We start from the raw sequence: 22,983 nt of genomic DNA, 5'->3' as shown, positions 1-22,983 counted from the left end.
TTATGTGATCATTAAACATTTGGCCTGCGCTTCAGTTCAACATTGTGTGATAAATGCCTTTTTGAAATGTATGAATTAATACTATAATCAAGCAGCCTAGAGGGGAAAATAATAAGGTTATCCTTCAAAGCTATTTTTTCCTATTAAGTCTTCAATAAAAGATTATTTAAAAAAATCATTTTGGAGTTACATATGCAAAATCCTGGATTACCTCATTTTTATTAGTATCTTAAATGGTTTTGTCCCTTTTTTGCACTTTTCTCCTCTTTTTTTTCTTCTTTGTCCAAAAACATACGTAATAAGCATCTAAGGCAAATTTAATCTAAAGTCACAAGTCATAAATTTAGAGAACTAACTGACTGAATCAGTGGTTCTCAAAGAGATCGTAATCCTAATGTCTCTGTGTTAGTGCTTTGTAACTTTTCGACACTGTAGTCCAGTAGATATCCTGTCGGTTTGGTTGACCTGAAAAAATATCCTCTAGAAATGCACTTTCCAAAGAACAGAGCTGGTATTAGCACTGAAGCTTTTTAGTTTCCCTTGAGGAGCAGGTGCAGTCTCACCTTGAATCAATAAAAGACCATTTACATGCAGCTGAAGGTGGATGAGATGGCATTATCATGAGAGGTGACAAAATGTAAAAGTCTAACCTCATGTAGGAAACCTTTTTTTTCTATCTTTATATTTCACCAGGAGGTTCCATTGAAATTAAAAATCTCTTTTACAGGATACATAATCACAAAAACAAAATTAAAAATAGCTTAAACAATATAAGATGAGAACATCAAAATAATGAAAGATGTATTACAAATTATTGTTGGTTAAAAAAACCCTGGCAACATCATGCCTCTGTCACTGTATGATTGCTGTTGTCAGTGAATGTGACTGAAGCTCTTTTTGAAGGTTGGTGCCTTAGGTTCATTGTAGGAAGGCAGTTTTCCTGAGATCTGTAACCTTGGGGCATGTGAAAAGAACCAAATGTGAGGATCTGGTAACTGGTTATCAGTAAATATGAAATAAAGAAGGGTAGAGTGCAGAAGTGAGATGCTAGTTTTCCCAGAATGACTTAATAAAATTGAAAACATAAAAACTATACCAGTGCCAGTGATTATTTTGTTGACCTAAACTATGACTAAAAACTTTCATTGACAGGCCTTTTTTCCATGAGAAAAACTAACAAAAAAGTAGGTTTAGTTTTCATCAAGATGACTAAAACTAGACTAAAAAGCAGTTTAGGTTTTGTCGGACATTCAAAATTGATGATATTTCTAAACTGTGGGTAAATATGTCAAAATACAATCCATCTGTATCTCTTCTGCCTCTCAGCTGTAGAAAGCAGGGACCCCAGGTTTGTTAGGGTGCATAGAGCATACTATTATAGTTTGGTACCAGATTTAGGCAAGAGAATTAATGTTTGGACTAAAAGTAAAGACTAAAATGTGAGGACTTTCTATGGACCAAAACTAAACTAAAATGCGGTTGAGTTTTCGTTGACTAAAACTAGACTAAAACCAGAAATCACTAAAATATGACTAAAATAAAAAGTCATTTAACCTAAAGACTTAGACTGAGAAGAGAAATAACACTGACCAGTGCTTTTGTCTGGGAATGAACAAGTTCACTTCAAAAATCCAAATCAAGAGTTCAAAATCAAAATTTGGTAAAATCTTAGGAATAATTGCAACTGGGCACAGTGACAGCTTCCCTCTTAAGTGTGCCACTGAAGGCTCTACAGAAATGAGCAACATTTCATCGACACAACCAGTGAGATTGGTGCTGGAACATTTCAATAGCTTACTGTTGGTGATACTGGACTGAGCTGTTTAATTATGGCAGCCACTGCTGTTGTTGTAACATTCAAGACAAGTCACAAATTTCCAAATTAGACAGAAATATTTGAAGACAGTTAGGCATCCCATATCAAAGTTCACTGACAGAACCCAAAACAGTGTAGAGAGAACTGATCAACATCTGAGACTGTAACCAGGGTATTTTATAAACTGCCCTGCTATCAAATCTGCACTCTACCTTTAATATCATTAACCCCTTAAAGGCTGTCGTATCATATTTGATAAATACTTTTAGGATACCTCTATCTAATCAATATGATTGATAAATTACTAAAAAAAACTTCTGAATATAATCTGATAAATGATAAAAATGCCCTCAAGTGGATTATCAGTTACAAAAACACCTAATGTATCAAATGAGATAGAAAAAATAAATAGGCTATGTTAAATTTTATGGACATTTTGAATTTTTTGGGATTTCAACAGAAAGTGAATGCTCCTGGAGAAGATTTGGATGCTGCAGCTGCACAGAGGTTCTTAGATGTTAATTTTCTTTAACAAATATCTCTGTTAAAGTGAAAAATGGAAACAAGTATCAGCAGCATCTTTGGTTCAGCCTGTGGCTGAAATTAGGCAGCTCTCAGGTGTGATGATGAATAACAGCTCTAAAAGAAAGTGCCAGAAAAGAAATACACTGTACAAGCCCTTGACTGGTAATTTATGGTAGAAAACAGCCAAAAAATCTCCAGTATATAATGATTTTCTTTCCTCTTGCAAAATTTATGATGCATCAACCATTGTCCCCAAAAGGAAAGGAAAGGGGACGCACACACCAACGGTCTGAGGGCAAACAAACACACACACACCTGTGTCACAAAGTCTGCCATCTGATAACATTACACAGAGATGAGTTATAGAGAGCAGAGAGGAAGAACAGATCGATATGAAAGCATGTAAACACAGGGAGGGGTAGAGCAAACAAAGGCTGAAGTTAAGTCGCCAAATAAGGAAATCACCTTATTACCATGGCAACAGGTACACTGAAATTGGCTTGAATCAACGTTAAGGACAAAAGCAATAAGCAAAACCAGAAAATGGAGCTGTAAAATGGAGGGAAATAATAACGATTTTTCTGAGATCTTTCTGGGGGTGAGTGGCACTGAAGAAGAAAGAGAGAGGCAGAGACAGTCAAATCTCAAATAAATAAAAAAATAAACAGACGGAGCAGTTGGCCGAGCGCAGCCAAGTAATTGTTATAAGAAAAGGACTGCCTGGGTGCTAGTGTAGCTCAAACTTAAAGTAAGGAAAAAACAAAGGAGAAACAATCAAACAACAAAATATATGTACTTTCTATATTGAATGTTTACACATTTAAGGGTAGATGACAAATCAGTTACAAGCAAAACAGGTACAACTAGAAAAGCACTCAGAGAGCGCAGACCTTCGCCATTAGCCCTATCTCCCAATAGTAAAGAATCCTTTAAAAATTCCTGGATCCAGATGGTGATCTGGATCACTCCCAAAATCTAATTAGTTCTTCCTTATGCCATTTCTGACATTTCCTGAAAATTTAATCAAAATCCGTCCACAACATTTTGAGCTATTGTTGCTAACAAACAGACAAACTAACTAACTAACTAACAGACTAAAAAACCCTGCCGATCACATAACCTCCATGGCGGAGGTAATAATCAAACTAAAGAGTCTCCAATGTAAGCACATCAGTGGTAAGATTAGGAACTGTTTGCAAATTTGTTGGTTTTGTCAGGAAAAGTAGGCTTAAGTTAAGAGGACAGATTCTAGTTTAGGTGAAAATAAGCTTACTTTAATGAGGTCTATTTTATTTTTTATACATCAGTTTTTAATCTTTTTTTATCCCCTGATGTGATCTTGTCTTCTAATAATTTTGACATCTTATTGACATGTTTTGCTACTTTTATTTTTTTCATTATCTTCTCCAGTTGTATTGCTTTGCCCCCCCTAGAGGACTGTCAGCCACCGAGGGTCCCAAGATAAGGATGCCCCCTGGCATCTTTTTCCCTATTGGGCTAAACATTTATTTAAATTGTATTTAAGTGACCAGTCTAAAGAGGAGAAAATGCTTAGAGAACAGTCAAATTCATCATAGGGTCATTGTGTCAGCAGGTATGATGTCAATGTGCTGTGTAGAGCATGGCTAACATAAGAAGCTAGCTCCGCCAGCCTGTGTCCTCTTTTCAGCTTAATATTCTGCTGATTGTGGTTAGATGTCACTTTGGTTGAGTAGTTATATGTGAGGTGCCCCAGGTAAAATGGACATGCACACTGACATTTATGATGACGTAGCTCAGCACAAGCACTGGAACTGGCTTGGTGGAGATGGGGTACGTGTCTACATGGTTTTGCGCAACATGATACACTTCAACTATATTATACTCCTGAATTACTGCCATGAAGCTATGCATAAGTTCAAACTGGATGAATCTTTCATTTCCATTCATCCTTTCACTCATTAATCACTCTTTCCTGACTCTTTTCCTGCTTGGGTAATCAGCTGGTATGGGCATCTACTCACTCAAACTCTGATCCAATCCTTTTTTGACATGACCTCTCTCAATCCAATCGTCCTGCAGTGGTCATATTTTAAAATCTGTCTCCTCTCCTCTGCAGTCAGTAGTTTCAGTGTGACTGCTGCAATCCTCCTCCTCCCCAGCTACCTCTAAACCATCTCACTGGTGTCCAGGTGGAGCGAGAGGCATCTGACTGCAGCCCTCAAGCAAATCTCTACGCTGGGGCGTTTGGCTGGAGACCTCTATGGTGGGGCGAAACCTCTGCACTGGGGCGTGACGTACATTGCCCGAGCCGGCAGGCCTCTACGCTGGGGCGTGACATATATTGCCTGAGCCGGCGGACCTCTACGCTGGGGCGTGACGTATATTACCCGCAACAAAATTTCAGCTCTATCCGCTTGCCGACAGGCTGACCCTAAATCTAACCAGTCAGGTTTTAATGCCTAAACCTAACCAGTCGGATTTGAATGCCTAAATCTAACCTGTCGGATTTAAACGCCTAAACCAAAGCAGTCGTTTTAATAGCTTAGACTCATACATATGGGTCGGCGTCTGCTACTGCACGGTCCAGCGTAGACCCGTACGGGTCGGGGTGTGCTGCTCGCCCCAGCGTACGGGGTTATGCTAAGGTGTCATGAGCACAGCGGTCATGCTAACAACAGCTAACAAGCTGCACGCCCCAAGTTAGGCTTGGGCAATGTACGTCACACCCCAGCGAAGACGTTTCGCCCCACCGTAGAGGTCTCCAGCCGAACGCCCCAGCGTAGAGGTTTGCTCAAGGGCTGCAAGCCAGACCCTCTTGGGTGGAGCTCATTCATGCCAATCCTATCTCTTCATCACCACTAGGGGTGGGAATCCCTAGTGGCCCCACGATCCAATATCACAATACTTAGGCCACAATTCTATATTGTTGTGATTTTAAGCATTTTGCAATACAGTAAGTACTGTGATACCATATGGCACGATATATTGCAATCTGTACCATTTTTTTCAAATGACTAGCTGATTTAGCATTAGTCTTGCCCCCATTTTTGTCGTATTTCTGCAGTATTTTATTTTCATGTAGCACTTCTTGCAAACCTCATGTGTCATGTCTATCTCATTCATGCCCTGCTTGCATTCCTAATGCCCTTTCCCTGGGGCTGCCATGTTTGTTGTGCTAATTTTCTGGACAAAAAATTGTCCAAACAATTGATTTTATTTTTCCATTAGCAGTTAATTTGGAAAAAATCGACACTTTGTGGACGAGACGATATGATATACTGCCAGACAAAATATCGCAATACTATACTGTATTGATTTTTTCTCCCACCCCTAATCACCGCCTCCAATATGTCTAAAAAATTCCCTTGAACTTTATCCTGACTCTTTAACCCACAGTGGAGGTTCTCTTAAAGTCCTTGGGGATGGTTTTTGCAGTGTATACATTTCAGTAGAGGTTTGTGGTGCAAAAGCTATATTCACAAGGCATGGTCAACAAAAAGCTGAAACCTGTATGCCTGTTCCTTTTTTTCTTTGTATTACATGACTTCTTTTTTTATCATGTAGACATTATTTCTTTTGCTATCCATTTTGCCAAAGTCCCTTTAAAGTACTCTGCACAGCTGGTTAAATTAGACACTGACAATGTTATGCAAATAAACTTGCTTTTCCTCTCTGTAATGAGTAATACTACTTAAATAGATAATATGAATCTATTCAAATGTTTGGCGTTTTGTTTTTCACTTAAAAAATTCTCGTTCATTAGTGTGGACTAATAAAAGTGTTTGCTGCTGTGTCATGCATTAGTAAGTATCAAGTCATTAGAGAGTAACTGTAGTCCCTCTGATCAAACAGGGAAATGAGAACAGCTTAATGACATAAATGAATTAAACAGTAACCCACTTAGAAAATGCCTTCATTCAGTTAAATTAAATTAAATAAATACATTTAACAACAGAAAGAAACCTTTCTTGGTTGCCAGTTTGGGCAGTAAGAAACCCATTAAATGAGAACGTCCTTCAGCAGTTCGAGTAACTGCACATGAACTATTGTCCATGCTGTTGGTAGAGATCCCAGGAGTCATAAAGCTTGGCCTTTAACTGACATTGCCCCCTCTCTGTGGCTCCAGCAGGGCCCACAGGCCTTCATTTGGGTCACTTCAGTTCAGAGTAATTCCAAAGGTCTAACAAAGGTAAGACATGAGATTTTTATGAGGAAGAATCTCAGCTGTATTAAAAACAACAGCTTTGTAATGAAGATCCCTCATAGATGTCTGTGTGAAAAAGTTCTTAACCAAGTTTTGGGTAAAGAGAAGCATGAAGATCTGCACACTAGGAAACGCAGTTGTTGTTACTTTATACCTGTTCATTCGTTTTGAATCAAGCATCCACTAAGAAATGTACGTTTACTTTTTTTCATTCCAAGTTTTAAGTACAACAGATTATCTGGTGGTGAATGCAATAATTAGTAAAAAATTACAGCCTTTATTAAGGGGCACTTTTTAAAATCCATGTTATGAAGTGCTTTCCACAGACAGAATAAGCAAACACAAACAAATATCAAATTATAAGGATTTAGCTGTTTTCTTTAGTTGGATAGGATAGCTGAAGAGAGGCTGGGTATATGGGGAGAGAGAGCAGGGAAAGATCAGGATCAGGATTTAAACTTGTGACCAATTTTTCCAGGTTGGTAGCCTCTGTGTATGGTGGCCTGCTTTACCAACTAGCCTAAATCAACACTCCATTTATTATTCTTTATTTTAGCTTATTTATAATGGAAATTTTCTTTCAAACATATTCTATTCTTTTCAAAATAAATGCAGATGAAAAATGCTCTTTTAACCTTTTTCTGTAATATATAACAAAATAGTGTGGTAAAAAAACATATCCAAAACTATACATAAACTGTAACATTTAAAGTGAAAAAGTTATTCGATGAAAGCATTTTTTTTTCATGCAGCACTTAAAAATCCATGACTTAGCTGATTTCCTCAGGCAGATTGTTTCAGAGCATCAAGATCCTGAAATCAAACAGTATTTTATTTGATTATCTGAAATGAGAAGACTTTTGTCTCTGAGGATCTCAAAGTACTCAGGAACATTTTATGTACAGCAGGGCCAGTGATAGAGCAGAGAAAAAGGCAATGAAGGGGTGTAAAATTTAGACCTGTATTCAAAAAATCCATGTACCAATATATCGTTGCATGCTCCTTCGGGGATAGGGGTATCAACCCAGATGTTACAGAACTGGTATGACCACAAAAGACATCACTGCAGTCACATCCCCCATAGTGCAGTTAACAAAAAAGCCAACAAAAAGCAGCAGGTGCTAAACTGAATGATGTAGGACATGCTTCAGTACAAAACAAACTGATGGTGCTGGATGAGAAAGTTCATCTACCTGCACAACTGAAAGCAAAGATACTGGATTATTTTGGTTTTCTTCAAAAACCAGAAAGTCGGGAGATGGCCATGAGTCATGAATACCCAAGCTATACAAAACAAGGTAAAATACTGCAGCAACACAACCAATCTTCATCTGCACATGACAAGACACCAGGCTAATTTGCAGTTGGCAACAACTAGGCTTACTAAACTTGGCCAGTGTGTGCTGTCCAGCGCTGAATGACATGTAAACTCAAAATTACCCTCAACTTATAAAGGGAAGATGACAAACATCATTTTATACTGTATCTGTAAAGACTTGAGCTGTAGTGTACGGATAAATAAAGCTTCATGCAGTTGCTGCTGATGTTTTCACAGATAAAGCAAAGCGAAATTCTTGCAAATACAAGTGGGATTATATGAAAGTGAAATCAGAATATAATTGTTGTATGAAAACCAGCAACAGAGACAGCAGAGAGGGCTATTTCATGTTTAAAAAGTTCAGTATTGCTGTATTTTCTCTTATTAATAGCTCAGTGATATAAACTGCATATTTGATATCACTTCTTGGATGAAATTAAGATTTTTTTAAGTGTAGGAACCCATAAACTTTGCCCTTGCCTTTACAACTAAGACTACACTGGAAGACCAAACAGTTGAAGGCTGTTAAAAAAAATGAGTTGTGTTAAGTTAAAAGTCCAAAATAGCTATTTCAGTCCAATTTTTCTGAGTTGATTGAACAAAGTTTTCATTTTAAGTAAACATACTCAATCATTCTAAGTGTTTCTGCCATTGCACTTTAGTTATTTGATAATCATTCCTTAATCTGCATAGTTTTCCAAGAATGTCTAGACAGTAGACACTTTTGCACCATGAGTGAAGTTACTGACTCTGTCAGAGTAGTCCCACCTGTAGAGAGTAACTATAACATAGAGTTGATAGTAAACTGTACATGATGAGAGAGGACATCATGGTTCAGTGTGCACTTTTCACTTTAAGTCGCTTAAGTTGGACTACCTTGGGTGGCATTAATGTTCATGAGAAAAGTATGTGATAGAAATAGGGAAAATTGCACTGGATGAAAAACACGTAGCTTTACGAAAAGTACTTAAATGTGTTGCTTCGATTTGGATTCAAACAGAATTTTAACTTAAATTTTAACTTATAAAAATCAAGTTAACCCAACATGAATGTACAAGTAACGATTATTCAAAAAATATATTTCCGTCACATAAAAACTTTGACCCAATCAATTTCAACAAAAAAAATTGAGCAGTTTCAATTTGCTCTGTTTTATGGTGCAGCTGCTGTAGTGAATTATGTGTGGAACATTTTTATAATTAAAAATCAATGTATATCATTGTGTGTTGTACTGTGAAGCTGTGGGAAATACTCAGCTCTAGTAAAAAAATAATGGGTGAATCCAAGTTTTTGGACATGGGTGCCAGGAAAAGAGAGCTGTGATCATGTTTCAAAGTTCTTTATAAACATCAGGAAGCAGAGTTCTGCACAGTCATGACTAGATCAATAGATTTCATGTTGAACAACTTAAAAGCCAGTTAAAGTATACAACCCTCACTTAAGAGTGAGCTCTTTCATTGAAATTTTTCAGTTCTCTTTGTCTGGTGTGATTGTGTTTTAGGCTTAAAATCTATTAGGCTCTTTTGGCCCTTCAAAGGGAACTTGCAGTGCAAAGTTATATTTTAAAATCTCATTACAGAGAGAAAAAGTCTGTCTGAAATTCTATAATAATGATATAAATCATGTTTAGAAGAAAAGTGCATTTTGTGGTCGGTGTCTGCGGGGACACAGCTTGACAGTAAATGTTAATTTAATCACAAGAATGAAATGTTTTCATCATTATGAATCTACAACACAAACAATCATACATCACTGTCACTGTTTCTACTTGTAACTGTGCTGATACCCAAATCCATGTCAGGATAAACCTCTCTTTTAGGACCTAACCCACGTTTAAAAATCCATCCACCTGCTGATATTGCTGAAAAGTGAGAGCTTTCACCAGGTGAAAGCAACACTTGAAAGCCTGAACTGAACCACACTCAACACACATACTGCTACAGCAGCCTGTTGTCAAGCTGCTCTGTTTTAAGAAGCTTGGTGTTTATCTTTGTTTTATTTTGCTGTGAATGTTGGTCACTCACCCCGAAGTTGGAGGCTGCAAATCTGGCCGGTGCAGACACGTTGGTGGAGGCGGTGGGGTGGGCGTAGAAGGCATTGATGTTGGCCAGCAGGGTGCTCATCACTGCCGGCACCCCTGACAGCATGTACTTAGAGGACAGGCAGGAGAAATGTCTGAGGAGGAGAGAGAGAGGGAGACATGGAGGTCATACAGAGTAGAGGGAGGTTTGAAGATTTAGATATGACAGGTGGAAAAACAGTTAAAGGTTAAACAAAATCAGCATGGACATAAAGAGGGAAGGAGGTAAGGTAAAGATTGGATGAGACAGGGGGAGACAGAGGAGTTAGTGAAAAGGACATAAGGAGGCCAGGGAGAACAAGTGGAGGAAGTGGATAAGAACTAAAATGTTTAATTGGAGGTTTGGAGTAAGAGTTTAGAAGACAGAAAAAGAAGTCTTGAGAGACAAAATAAAGTTTGATCCCATAGTTATCGAGCTGCCATTGAACATTAAAATATCATCACAGCTTAGCAAAGAACAGCTCAGTTTTATTTTGCAATAAAAAACAGGGACAGGAAGCTTTGGGTTTGAGGTTTATGGTGCCTTTAAATCAATCATGACCAATATAATTTGTCTTTTTGACAAAAATGTTACAAAACTCTTTAATGTCAAAGAGAAAACAGATTTTTACAAATTAATGTCAATTACATAAAAAATATGTAAGGTAAAATAAATGGTTGCATAAATATTTACCCCCTTTAAGTGACTGGCCTAATTCTTCAGATGAAAAGGATCACCTGAGTGCAGTGAATTTATCTCAAATGATTGTAGTTTAAAAAACACCTGTGTCTGGAAGATCATGTCACTAATTATCAGTATTCCTGGCTACCATGACACTATGAAGACAAAGGAACACTCAGAGAAAAGGTTATTGAAAAGTGTAAGTCAGGGGGTTGGATACAAAGAAATTTCCAAGGCACTGAAGCTCTGTTAAAGTTGAGCTGAGTTCTGTTAAATCCATCATCAAAATTGGAAAGAATATAGCACATGTGTAAATCTGCCTAGATCAGGCCGTCCTCACAAACTGAGTGGTCGTGCAAAAAGGAGACTAGTGAGAGAAGCCACAAAGATTCTATTGACTACTCTGAAGGAATTACAAGCTTCAGCACCTGAGGTGGGACTCTGCATACTACAGCTGTTGCATGGGTTCTTCAGCAGTCAAAGCTTTATGTAAGAGTGGCAAAGAGAAATACACTCTTGGAGAAAACTTCTGAACCTCTACTAGAGTTTACCAAAAGGCATGTGGGAGACTCCATGATCAAATGGAATACAGTCCTTTGGTCTGATGAGACCAAAATGGTGCTTTTTGGCCATCAGACAAGACGCTATGTTTTGAAGACAACAAACATTACACATCACCACAAACACACCAACCCAACTGTGAAGCACAGTGATTCAGCATCATGCTGTGGGGATGCTTCTCAGCAGCTGGCATTGAGGCCTTGTACACATGGAGATGAAAGCGATATATTTACGTTTCATTTTGAAAAGTTTTCCATAAACACAGTATTGTTTCAGGAAATGTCCATGTAAGCACGGAACCACTGAAAACTACTGAAAATACTGTAGTTCATATGGCGCTGTATTGCTGCCACCAAAATGCACCAAAGAGAGAAGAAGATTACAGAAAACTGCCCAAAACTTTCTCCTGGTTGCCCTTTTGGTTGTTCTCCGCATTTTCCGTGTCATTCTTAAACTTTATTTTTTATATAAAACCCTTGAGTTTGTCTTGCAGTTAGATTTAAGTAGGTACAGAGAAGTTCACTTATGTGAAATCAGTCACTGGTATCAAACTATCTGCAAACAAGAGTGAAGTTAGAGCATCCATATTAAGTACCAATATAAAAATATATAATTCTCAGGGAAGAAGGAGTTTGGAGAAAGGTTAGTTCATTTGCTGTAGCACTTAAGGGGAATACGGGGGAGTCTGATGTGATCACAGCTGACACTAGGCAAGAGGTGGAGTACACTCCTCACAGCTCATCACAGACTGACAAATAGGGACAGACAACCAATCACACCTACAGGCAATTTAGAGTCACCAGTTAGCCTAACCTGCAGTCTGTGCAATGTGGGAGGAAGCCTGAATACTCAGACAAAACCCATGCAAACTCTGCACTGAACCCAGTCTTTTCTTGCTGTGAGGCAATCACTAACTACAAGGAAGTAAAGATTTAATTGGACTAGTATACTGTATTTTTCATGACGTTTTTTTGTATCTGCAGGCAAAATAATGGCCAGTGCTATTAGAAGGATGTACACTATACACACTGTGGGACGCAGCCAAGGAAAGCAATGGAAAAATACTATATCAAGAACTTTGCAGCTATTTACAAAAGCATGCTACATAGTAAGCTCAGGCACACAACCCTTAAGTCGAATGTAGACAATTGGGGCAAAACAATATTCATTTTTGCTACCGATAGTTCTTAAAAAGGATGCAGACTAAAGCTTAGGTTAAGTCAGCTGTCACTAAACTGTGTGACTTCTGCATCAACTCCAAAGTTTGTGTGTATTTAAATCAGTATTTTCATTTGGTTTTGTTATTGATCGGATCATATCCTTATTTCCACTGGGACCAAATCTGTTTCCAGATATAATTTCCTCAACATTTCCCAGTTTAAACATATTATGTGATTGAGCTCCTTCATCACACAGCACAAACTCATAGATCCTCTCTGTCCCTCTAAGGTCAAATTACAACATTACTAATGTAATTAAAGCACTGAGTGTTGATTTGTGTGTATGTCTGTTCGCTCAGTCTCTCCACCTGCCAGCAATGATTCGATCAAACAGCCGGGAAATCTTGGAGGTGACAGGTCATCTTTTCTCATTAGATGAGAAAAACTAATTTGCATGCTGTTTTTAGTTCAGAGCAGCTCCGCCTACTTTTCACATCAGCACACATGCAAGTAAACATACACAGAGGCACATGAATAACCTACACAAACAGACTCAGTCAAATTATTTCTTGATTTGATTTACTTAGACCCTCATACAACTGCTTGACATCACATACATTTTAACACCCCCACACACACTGGGCTTACGTCATAGCTTGGTAAATGGACTCGACGCCGTAGCGCATGGCAAACTCGTCCACAATATCCTGCTGCACCTCATCAAAATAAACTTTCCACGCATCGTCGCCATGAGCCACTGGAATCTTCACCACGCCGCCGCCCTCCACATCTGTCGAGAAGTGAAACATGTTCTGCAGAGAAGTGAAAAACAGAAACATTAGCAGTGTTAAAAGACAAAAAAAAATATCTAAGAGATATTTACATCAAACATGAAAGAGTGAGGAGCTGAGGCTCCTAAAGTTGTGAAAAATTCAATACACACTTCCGTCATGTGGGATATTGCACTGTAAGTAGTAAGGTTACAGTTTATAAGTCAGTTCATTTGTCACATAAGTCACATGACCAGCGTCCAGCATAGAGGGCAAACAGAAAAGTAAAGGAAAGTGCCCCCCCACCACTAAACCCTCTGAAAAGCTGTAGCACAGGCTTGTTTATTTCCATCATCCAAACGCTGCATGTTTACATCACCTGACAACCACAAAAAATGAGAAATAGAAATACACTGAAAGTTTCTGGAGCACTTTCAACCCTTGAAGAGCAGCCAGGACACTATTTTAGCTGTCTTTCAAAGTCCTACCAGAACTTCAGTGATGTTTACAAAGTGTATATCTACTGGATCAATACTTCCCTTTACACAGGATGAAAGACTTCTAAAGAGTGGACAGCTATTAGCATTTTCACTGTGCCCGGGTCAATAATGCTGCTGTCTGGGAGGTGAAGGGCAAAACATTTTCAGAATAAGCTAACATATGTGTATCTCCCACTGTAAGGCTTATGGTGGCCACAGATCTGTTTTTATTAGGTTGCTGATTTGAGAATAAAGGCCCAGAAATGACCAATTTCTTTTTTCTAATCAAAATAGAAATGATGTTTTCTTATTGCTACACATGACATGCTACGAGTCTTCACTCTCACTCCCCTTGTCTTTCCATGACATTGGTCAGAGACATCTGCACGCAGCCTCATGCTCAACTGAGCACCAGTTAGGTAGTTAATGAGCAGTACCTTAAACTAACTGATACTTGAGATCATGGTGTCTACATGACTTTAAAGCAAATACATAAACTAGAGTCCATAAACACTGACTTTAGCAAAGCCTTTTGAAATGCAAAGAGGTGCTCAGAAATGAAAGCTTGAAAACAAATAGGACAGACATCCCAAAACTAAACATCTGCAGCATCAAGAAAAGTCTGAATAGTTTTGCCTGTGCAAAGAGGAGGCATTCAAGAAACAGTGTTTTGACAGTGTAAAAGTAACATTTTGTGATTCATTTTCATGTGTCACTGGTACCTGAGAGCACATACTCAGACGGTGACAATATTTTTTCAATTTTCCAATCTTTTTATCTGGCATTTTGTAAGTGTATTTTGTTATTTTTTCTTTTTTTCTCTCACCATTTTATGAAATTTTTTAACCTCATCTACAGATAGCAAGTGGTCGCCACCTCTCAGTGTTCACAAATAGAGTGGTGCAGTGACGACGTGATTTTATAGGGAAACCTGGAAGTCAGCATTGCACGGGTTCCCTCGGCGGTGAACCTGTGGGATTTTTCAATGGGGTTTATTAAATTTACACATTTTGTTCATAAAGATAATCTTCAAAAATTAATGATATGCATCACATTTTGTTTGTGAATATAACTGATGGAAGTAAAAGCTAAAGACATGCTATACTGAACTACAATAAGGCTGACTGAATTTAAAATGATCACCCACGTGTCACGTGCAAGGATACGAGTGAGAGGCAGGCTCAGTTGCTGTGCTGGCGTGATGACGTATAATAGTCCCTACAAACGCTGTAGTGATAGGTAGCTCCCTTCATTGAGATATAAAATTCAAAGCGTAGCACTTTTTAGATGTATTTAATATCATAGAAAAAACATTAAAATATCTTGAGCTTGTGTTCATCACAGACCTTCACAGATGAAGGAACCGGAAGTATTAAAATGCTAGCTCACTTCCCCATTTTAGGACTTATTCCTGCATCACTCTAGTGGTCTATTGGTCATAAACCACATGAACATTTAACCAACCCATTTGGACTGTTTACAGTGCTACTACAGTGCTTGACAAATTTACTAGACCACCTGTCATATTTGTTTTGGTTTTGTTTTGGCTGAAAAAGTTTGGAAAATGCCATAGTGAAGGGGCAGCAAAGCATCTAATAGCAATAATTCACAATATTTTCCTCTCTGTATGTTAGTGTATTGTTATAGCATCAAACTCAACAGCAATGGTCTTTCAATTAAAACAATAAAAAGTCAAACTGGTTAATGTGTATAAATCGCATCTTAGACTTGTATCTCCAAATCTAAGAATTAAAAGGTTTTTGTTAGCTGCATCAAACATGAGAAACACTTAAAAAGAAGAAAGGGAAATCGTTAAAAATGGATATAATTACTGCTTCTCTAATGCACTGTGGTAAAGTACCAGTACCATTGTGTTAATGTGTGTATTACCTCATGAAGGCACGTGTACTGTACATGGTAGGGCGCCACCTTCTCCTCACCCTCGATCTCCACACTGATCTGAAGACGGATTGCACCAGACACTGCTGACTTGTCTGTTCTTTTTTCTGTAAGCACACACCCACACATACACAGGCACACAATTCATACTCAATTTATACATCTTTTAGAGTTGAACATATGGTGAGATTTCGATCTAACTTTACAACTTTCTCAGTGAGGGATCTAACTAGACTGCTAACTGTACACACCTACACTCCCAACCACACACATAAATGCCAACCACACACTTCCCACAAACACAGGAAGCCTCTGTAATAAACACCAACACATACATACTGTATCCCAGTGTGTCTGAAGTCCTACGTACCCAGGTTGTACCAGACGTCCATCTCTCCACTCAGAGTTCGGACCTCGATGATACTCTGACCCAGGAAGTCATCTGATTCTCTCTTCAGCCTCTGCTTTACTCGAGACTTGATGTCGTCATCTTCGTCCCAAACACGCAGCTTTACACGGTCAGACGAGTTGTGGCACTCGCTGTGGAGAGAGGGAATAGGTGGGTTGGTTGTTTTAAATGTATGCATGTTCAGGCAGATGGCTACTCAGAAGGGAATTCATGCATAAAAGAAATGTATGTACATATTCAAAAATGCTTAAAACATGATTATTCTGAGGAAGCAAGCCACCAAGCTTTGCTTGTTGATTTAAAGAGAAGTATTTGAAGTGCTGCCAAAACAGGGCAGGCGTATACATATTTAACATCAATAACTGAACAGACAGAGAAGCTGATGGTGGGAAAAAGGAAGAAGACGAAAGTGGTATACTATCGAATAGATTGAGAAGTGAAACTGACAGCTGATTGCAGAACATATGAAGAGATGAAAGAGTGGGTCGTGACATGCAGCAAAGTGCCTAGGGTTGGCAGTGAACTCAGGCTAGCCACTTCAAGGATGATAGCCTCCATACACAGGCATGCTACATTACTACTAGGCTCACTGGTGGCCCTGCTTAATGTTTTTAGGAGCATTTTGAGCTCTTCAGTTCATCAGATAACCTCATGTGTCATTAGAAGGTTTTCCTTTTTTTCAATTTTTTTATGAAATGGCTGAATTGTGATATTATCAAAATGGTGTGCCACATTTTCTTCATCATGTAATATAATGTATAGCATAGTTTAATCTCACACTGTAAAAGGGTGGAAAATGTGATGAAAAGGGTTGAAAAGTGACACAAATGACTAATTTGAGCAGCACAACCCAATACAGCTTAATATACTTTTCAGCTCAAAAATAAGGTTAATGTTAGCCAGGCTGCTAGCACCAATGCTACTTATCCAACACAATATATTATCAACAAAACACAACTGAGTAGGGCCCATTTATTGACTTGTTCAGAGGCCCAGCCAATTCTTCGGGCTGCCTGGTGACTATGTTACAGCACACTTTGTGACCTATGCTGAAACCGTGTCTCACGAGTATGAAGGGTATGTACTGAACATTGTCCTGTGAGTTCAAAACAAGCTTTAAAACCAGAAAGACAAAAAAATCTAAACTTACAAGCTGAACTTTTCCTCCCAGACAGGGTTCAGGTTCCCATAGATGGTCTTTGTCCTCTTCTTGGTCTTCCCAACTTGGATGGTGACGTATGGGTCACTGGATCCTGTCCTGTCCTTCGCCTGGAGACCCTGTGCACTGACAACTGATACACAAACAGAGGGAATGACTATGAATATTGCATAAGAACAACAAACACCTACTCATTACCACCATCTTTCTGTCTCACACACACTCACACACACCAAAACACAGAAATCCCCCACACTGTTATGCAAAGACTCGTAACACAGCAATCATGATTCACACACAGCAACATCTCTTTTGTTGTCACCTGAAGCTCTGATCTGTGTCAAAAATCTTATTCAAAGAAAGCTCATAGGTTTTTTTGTTTTATTGTAGGCAGAAAATTTAGTTTGCTTGGACTATAAATACTGACTTGCAGTTGTTGATCTTGGATCATTTTTATCTTTAAGGACCACAGTTGTTATAATCAAGGTACAAATAAAAAAAGAGTCAGTTTCTGCTCATAGTTACATATGGACTCATACATTTGCCTTTTGATGTGGATAAATTGGGCTGTAAAAGTCACTGTTGTGTTTTCCAGTTGACTGAAAAGGTAAATTGAAAACAATATATACTCTGAGCTATGAGACAAGCAAAGTGCACTGAAAAACACAACTTTAATCAAATTCAAGTCTCTTCAATATTTTACTGAGTGCTCCATTCTAAGTCAGTGACTGATATATTTATCTTTACTAATGAAGTTTTAAATATTAATTGGTTGAAATGCTCCCTACTGAAATCAATATATTCTTCAAAGAGCAGAGCAGTCACCATCAGCTTCAGTCATAACTCAGCTTAAAGATGAATGACAAAAGCATGGATTAATGTATTTCAATGTCATACATAACCTATGCAGAGGTTAAAAATAAAGTAAGAACCTTAAGATGGTTCAAAGACACCTACACTGATTGTTCCACACGTTCTTAGACCAGGTAAAATATTTCAACTTAAAGCTTTTCAAGATGGGTCTGCCTGATGACATGATGTCATTTTCTCATTCTGTAACTCTTCAGGAATTTCTTATATTTCATTTTCTGAATTAAGTGAATGTCTCTCTCCTGTTATACGACATCTTTATTGTTAAGTTGCTGCTGAAAACACTTTCCTGGTGTTGCTCTTCAAAATAAAAGTCTTCAATGATGATTAGCATTTGAAGCTTTAATGTGATAGACTTGGCAGGTGGTGATCATCAGATACTTTACTAAACTTTAGCATCACCATGCCAACAGACAGGAGGGATTGAACTGTTGCTGCTTTGAGAGAGACAAAGGCCTGCTTCTTTTAATCATACAGGACTTAAGACAACTCATTGTGGATCATAACACACCTTCAGCAGGTAATATTCCTATTGCATTTGGTTCAAGGGGAAAAAACAGACAAGCACTCCAGCAATTAGCCTGCCCCCTGACTGTACAGTGAACTATGGCCTAAGCACAGCTGTGCCAGAGCAGAGAGACAGAAGCTGGGGATGTAATTTACTGTTTTCTGGCACAAATCTCTCTGTTACTAAACTTTTAATGACCTGTAGGTCACTGTGTTTGATAGATTTGGAAAATTACCTCACAATGAACAAAAACACAGCATGTAGCCGGCTGTTAACTTTCAACGAAGGCAGTGACATCACCTAACAACAGACTGTATAGACATGAACTGCTCAGTGATAATACATTGTTGTTGTGTTAGGGGGTGGGATATTTCCCCATAGTGACTAGAGGCCTGCCCAAAATAAACCAAGCCAGGGCAGAGGATGACAGCTTTGCATATAGATATACCGCTTTCCACATTATTATGCAAATTACATTTTTCTCTTATTTTCCAAAATATTCATGCAAATGACAGTCGGAGTATTTTTCAAGTCATCAGCTGTTAGAGCATAATTCAAATGTTTTTGAACAAACTTCATAATGATAACCATTACTTAAAAAAAAAACAAAAACCCCAAATGCACTTTTTCACATTATTGAGCACGGCAGAGTTTTAAAACATTTTTTGGTTGTAAAGAACTGAAAATGGTCATTTGTCGAATTTGCAGCATTAGGAGGTCATATTCACTGAAATCAAAGATATTTCAATCAAAAACATCTTAACAGGCCAAGTTCCATGTTAACATAGGAGCCCTTCTTTGATATTACCTTCACTATTCTTGCATCCATTGAACTTGTGAGTTTTTGGAGAGTTTCTGCTTGAGTTTCTTTGCAGGATGCCAGAATAGCCTCCCAGAGCTGCTGTTTTGACATGAATTGCCTCCCACCCTCATAGATCTTTAGCTTGAGGATGCTCCAAAGGTTCTCAGTAGGGTTGAGGTCAGGGGAGGATGGGGGCCACACCATGAGTTCCTCTCCTTTTATGCCCATAGCAGCCAATGACACACAGGTATTCTTTGCAGCATGAGATGATGTATTGTCATGCATGAAGAAAATTTTGCTTCAGAAGGAACTGCTCTTCTTTTTTACCATGGCAGAAAGTGGTCAGTCAGAAACTCTATATACTTTGCCGAGGTCATTTTCACACCTTCAGGGACCCTAAAGGGGCCTGTCAGCTCTCCCTTCATGAATCCGGCCCAAAACATCACTCTGCCACCTTCTTGCTGACGTCACAGCCTTATTGGGACATGGTGGCCGTCCACCAACCATCCACTACTCCTCCATCTGGAACATCCAGGGTTGTACTCATCAGTCAACGAGACTGTTTGAAAATGAGTCTTCATGTAATTCTGGGCCCACTGCAACCGTTTCTGCTTGTGAGTATTGGATAGAGTGGCCGAATAGTAGGTTTATACACCACTGCAAGCATCTGGAGGATCTTACACCTTGAGGTTGGTAGGACTCCAGACACACCAGTAGCTTCAAATACCTGCTTGCTGCTTTGTAATGACATTTTAGCAGCTGCTCTCTTAATCTGATGAATTTGCAGAAACCTTCCTCATTATGCCTTTATCCGCATGAACCCATCTATGCTCTGAATCAGCCACAAATTTCTTCACAGTGGGATGATCACGATTAATTTTTCGTGAAATATCTAATGTTTTCATTCCTTTTCCAAGGCATTACACTATTTGACACTTTTTGGCAGCAGACAGATCCTTCCTCTTTCCCATATTGCTGAAACCTGCGACCTGCTTAATAATGCGGAAAAGTGCATTTTGAGGTTTTTATTTTTTTTTAAATAATGGTTATCATTATGAAGTTTGTTCAAAAACATTTGAATAATGCTCTAATTGCTGATGACTTGAAAAATACTCTGTCATTTGCATTAATACTTTGGTAAATAAGATAAAAGTGCCATTTGCATAATAATGTGGAAAGCGGTGTGGTTACATATAGATCTCAGTACTCTTACGTGTTTACGGCAGCTTTATTCCAATATATCTAGTGTATTAAGACACAACGTTTGGATTTAACTTTGAAGGTACTATTAATCTGGATCATGAGATACCCAAAGACCCTAAAGTTGTTCTCTTTGGTGTACTCCAAGAAAATGTTGTTAATAGAGATAAAACATATTAACTCCAAATCATATAAGCTGTGAAGTGTTTCCCAATTATATGGTAAAAACTGGAACCCTATCATATGATGTCTGGATCCAGAAGATATTGGCATCATAGGAAATTGAAAAAAAAACTAACACATGCCCTATGACATAGGAAACAGACATTTTTAAAGAGTTGGGCGGCTGTAATGCCTCTGCTACAGCAACAATAATATAAACAAGGAGTTATATTTTATGACTCCTTGGCTATGTAGCTGGAATGATAAGAAAGACAAAAAGGAACTCGCCAGAGGGATGTATTGTTGAAAGGAAAAGCATATAAACATGGCATATTTCTTTTGTATGTATTTGTAAAAAAGTAAAAAACAAAAGCAAAAAAAAAGTTTGTATCTGGTTAAGATTGATTGTATCCAGTTTTTCTTTAAAAATTGAACAAAAGTAAGATTGTGGTTTTAAAAAGGAGAGAAGTAAATTTGTTATCCAAATTGACTTTTTTTGAAACACTGAGCCTATTTCTTAATTTATTCCTTTCCAAAGTTACCAAATTTTGGATCAAAGTGGTTTATAACACCCACATCGAAGAAAAAAGAATCTGCAAATTATAACCTTTAGTTTGACAATTTTTGTTTCATGTATCGTTGCTGGTAAATCTGAAAACTCTAATTAGGGGCTCAGGGCAACGACACGAGCCACGAGCCACTATCGTTCTTCCGCGCCTTTCTTCTTTATTAGGGGCTCGGGGCCACATCACGAGCCACTCTCCTCTCATAGCTTTGCTATGGAGAGGAGAGTGGCTCGTGGTGAGCTAAATGCTTGTACCTGCTTCTTCTTTTTACTGGAGCTCATGACTCCTGATCAGGAAGACAAGGTGTGATGGCTGCCATGGCAACTCTGCTGCCATTATATAGTGTGATGTGACTGGTTGCTTTGGTAACGGTGACAGTTCTGATGATGTTTAGCAAAGGGAAGGGCATAGGGATAGAACATCTATTGAAAATAATTAATCCTTCTTGATTAGCAGGTAAAGTTTCTGAACTGATCAGGACAAACATAAAAAAGAAAACGCTTTTTATGAATCGGGCTTACTTTCTGTTTTTAAGGTATTCTCTGGGAAAACCTACTATGCTCTGCTCCATGTTCACATTGCTGCAGGTTCTCACAGATGACAAGTGTGCTGGGTTTTAAGGTTTCTTGAGGATACAGTTGGTAGATCGACTTTCCAGATTTCTTGCACCTTCTTTTTCATTCAAATGTGAAACTAAAGAGCCCTTCTCATTTTCAGTTCTCTAGCACTGTTTAACAAAAAAATCATTTACCTGAAAATGTGTTCTACCTTTTGATTAAACACCTTTTTAAAGACTATTTCTGTGGGTTTGGTGGTGAGCCCTTTTCCCCATAACGTATCTAATACTTGAAGGATTTTTTTGCAAGATCTTGATTAGTACTAAATTTTCTTTATCATAGAGAATCATTTTAAGATCTTTTTTTATCAGTAGATTCACTATCTGACAGCATAATTGTTATCTACTGCTCTTGTATCGGCCCATATGAGATGAGAGGAAAAAATATAAATAGATTTGAAAAGCTATTTTGTTCATATTATGACTGCAGGCTGTTATCCAGCAAAAGGAGACACAAATGACTATTAGCATCAGAGGGGCTAATAATCTAAGGCTAATTTGTAAAGTGAAATAATGTAAGCATCCAAAATAAAACACGATTGTTTGGAAAAGTGACATTAAAATTTCCTAGATCTGTGTAACAGCACTTGGGCAATACTTTTAAAAAAACATGGGGGCGCTGATAATTTTATCCTCATCTGTAAAAAGCTCCCGTATGTTGTTGTGTCCGAATCTTAAGGAGGAAAAACCTGTTTGAAGAAAAACTTTTAGGATTTGCTTTCATTTCTTTGGAAGTCTCTGAAATTTCAACGTAAGTTTTGTGTTACATTGTTTAGCTGCCAGAGGAGAAGGGGAGACAACATATCTAAACTGAAAGTATGTAATCAGCCTACACCCTACCCTAAAAGCATAACACTGTATCTGTACAATCACTCATTGTGGCTAACATTTACATTACAAGATAGCATTGACCTAGGGTTGACATACTTTTTTTTATAATGGGACATTTTCAAGAGGAACTGCTAACAATGCCATGTTTGTTCTGATGAATGGGTCACACAGACACAGCACTTTCAGCCATGAGAAAAAAACAACATCACTTTTGCTGGCGTCAGGCCAAAACCTCATATATCTATTTTTCATTACTTTTATTATTTGTTTCATCAGTGCTGTTGAGAGAAGCAAGGTGTCCGGTTCAGGGAGCTCTCTACTGTTTGCAGATGATGCGGTTCTGCTGGCTTCCTTGGCTGGGGACCTCCAGCAGGCACTGGGACAGGTTGTGGCTGAGTGTGAAAC

The 22,983-nt window shown here is 38.3% G+C and overlaps 1 protein-coding gene across 1 annotated transcript in view; it reads right to left on the bottom strand.

Moving 5' to 3' along the window:
- LOC121509581 (protein unc-13 homolog B-like) overlaps positions 1–22,983 on the bottom strand; it is a 260,714-nt gene that overhangs the window by 75,843 nt on the left and 161,888 nt on the right. Inside the window, exons 18-22 of the mRNA XM_041787044.1 lie at positions 17,015–17,156; positions 15,826–15,995; positions 15,447–15,562; positions 12,956–13,119; positions 9,870–10,020 (exon numbers count right to left, since the gene is read on the bottom strand). Of these exons, the coding sequence (XP_041642978.1) occupies positions 9,870–10,020; positions 12,956–13,119; positions 15,447–15,562; positions 15,826–15,995; positions 17,015–17,156 (743 nt within the window). The remainder of the gene's footprint in view (positions 1–9,869; positions 10,021–12,955; positions 13,120–15,446; positions 15,563–15,825; positions 15,996–17,014; positions 17,157–22,983) is intronic.

Source organism: Cheilinus undulatus, linkage group 5, assembly GCF_018320785.1.
Source record: "Cheilinus undulatus linkage group 5, ASM1832078v1, whole genome shotgun sequence".
NCBI lineage: Eukaryota > Metazoa > Chordata > Actinopteri > Labriformes > Labridae > Cheilinus > Cheilinus undulatus.
The sequence above is the reverse complement of the archived record's forward strand: the minus strand, read 5'-3'. Positions and strand labels throughout refer to the sequence as shown.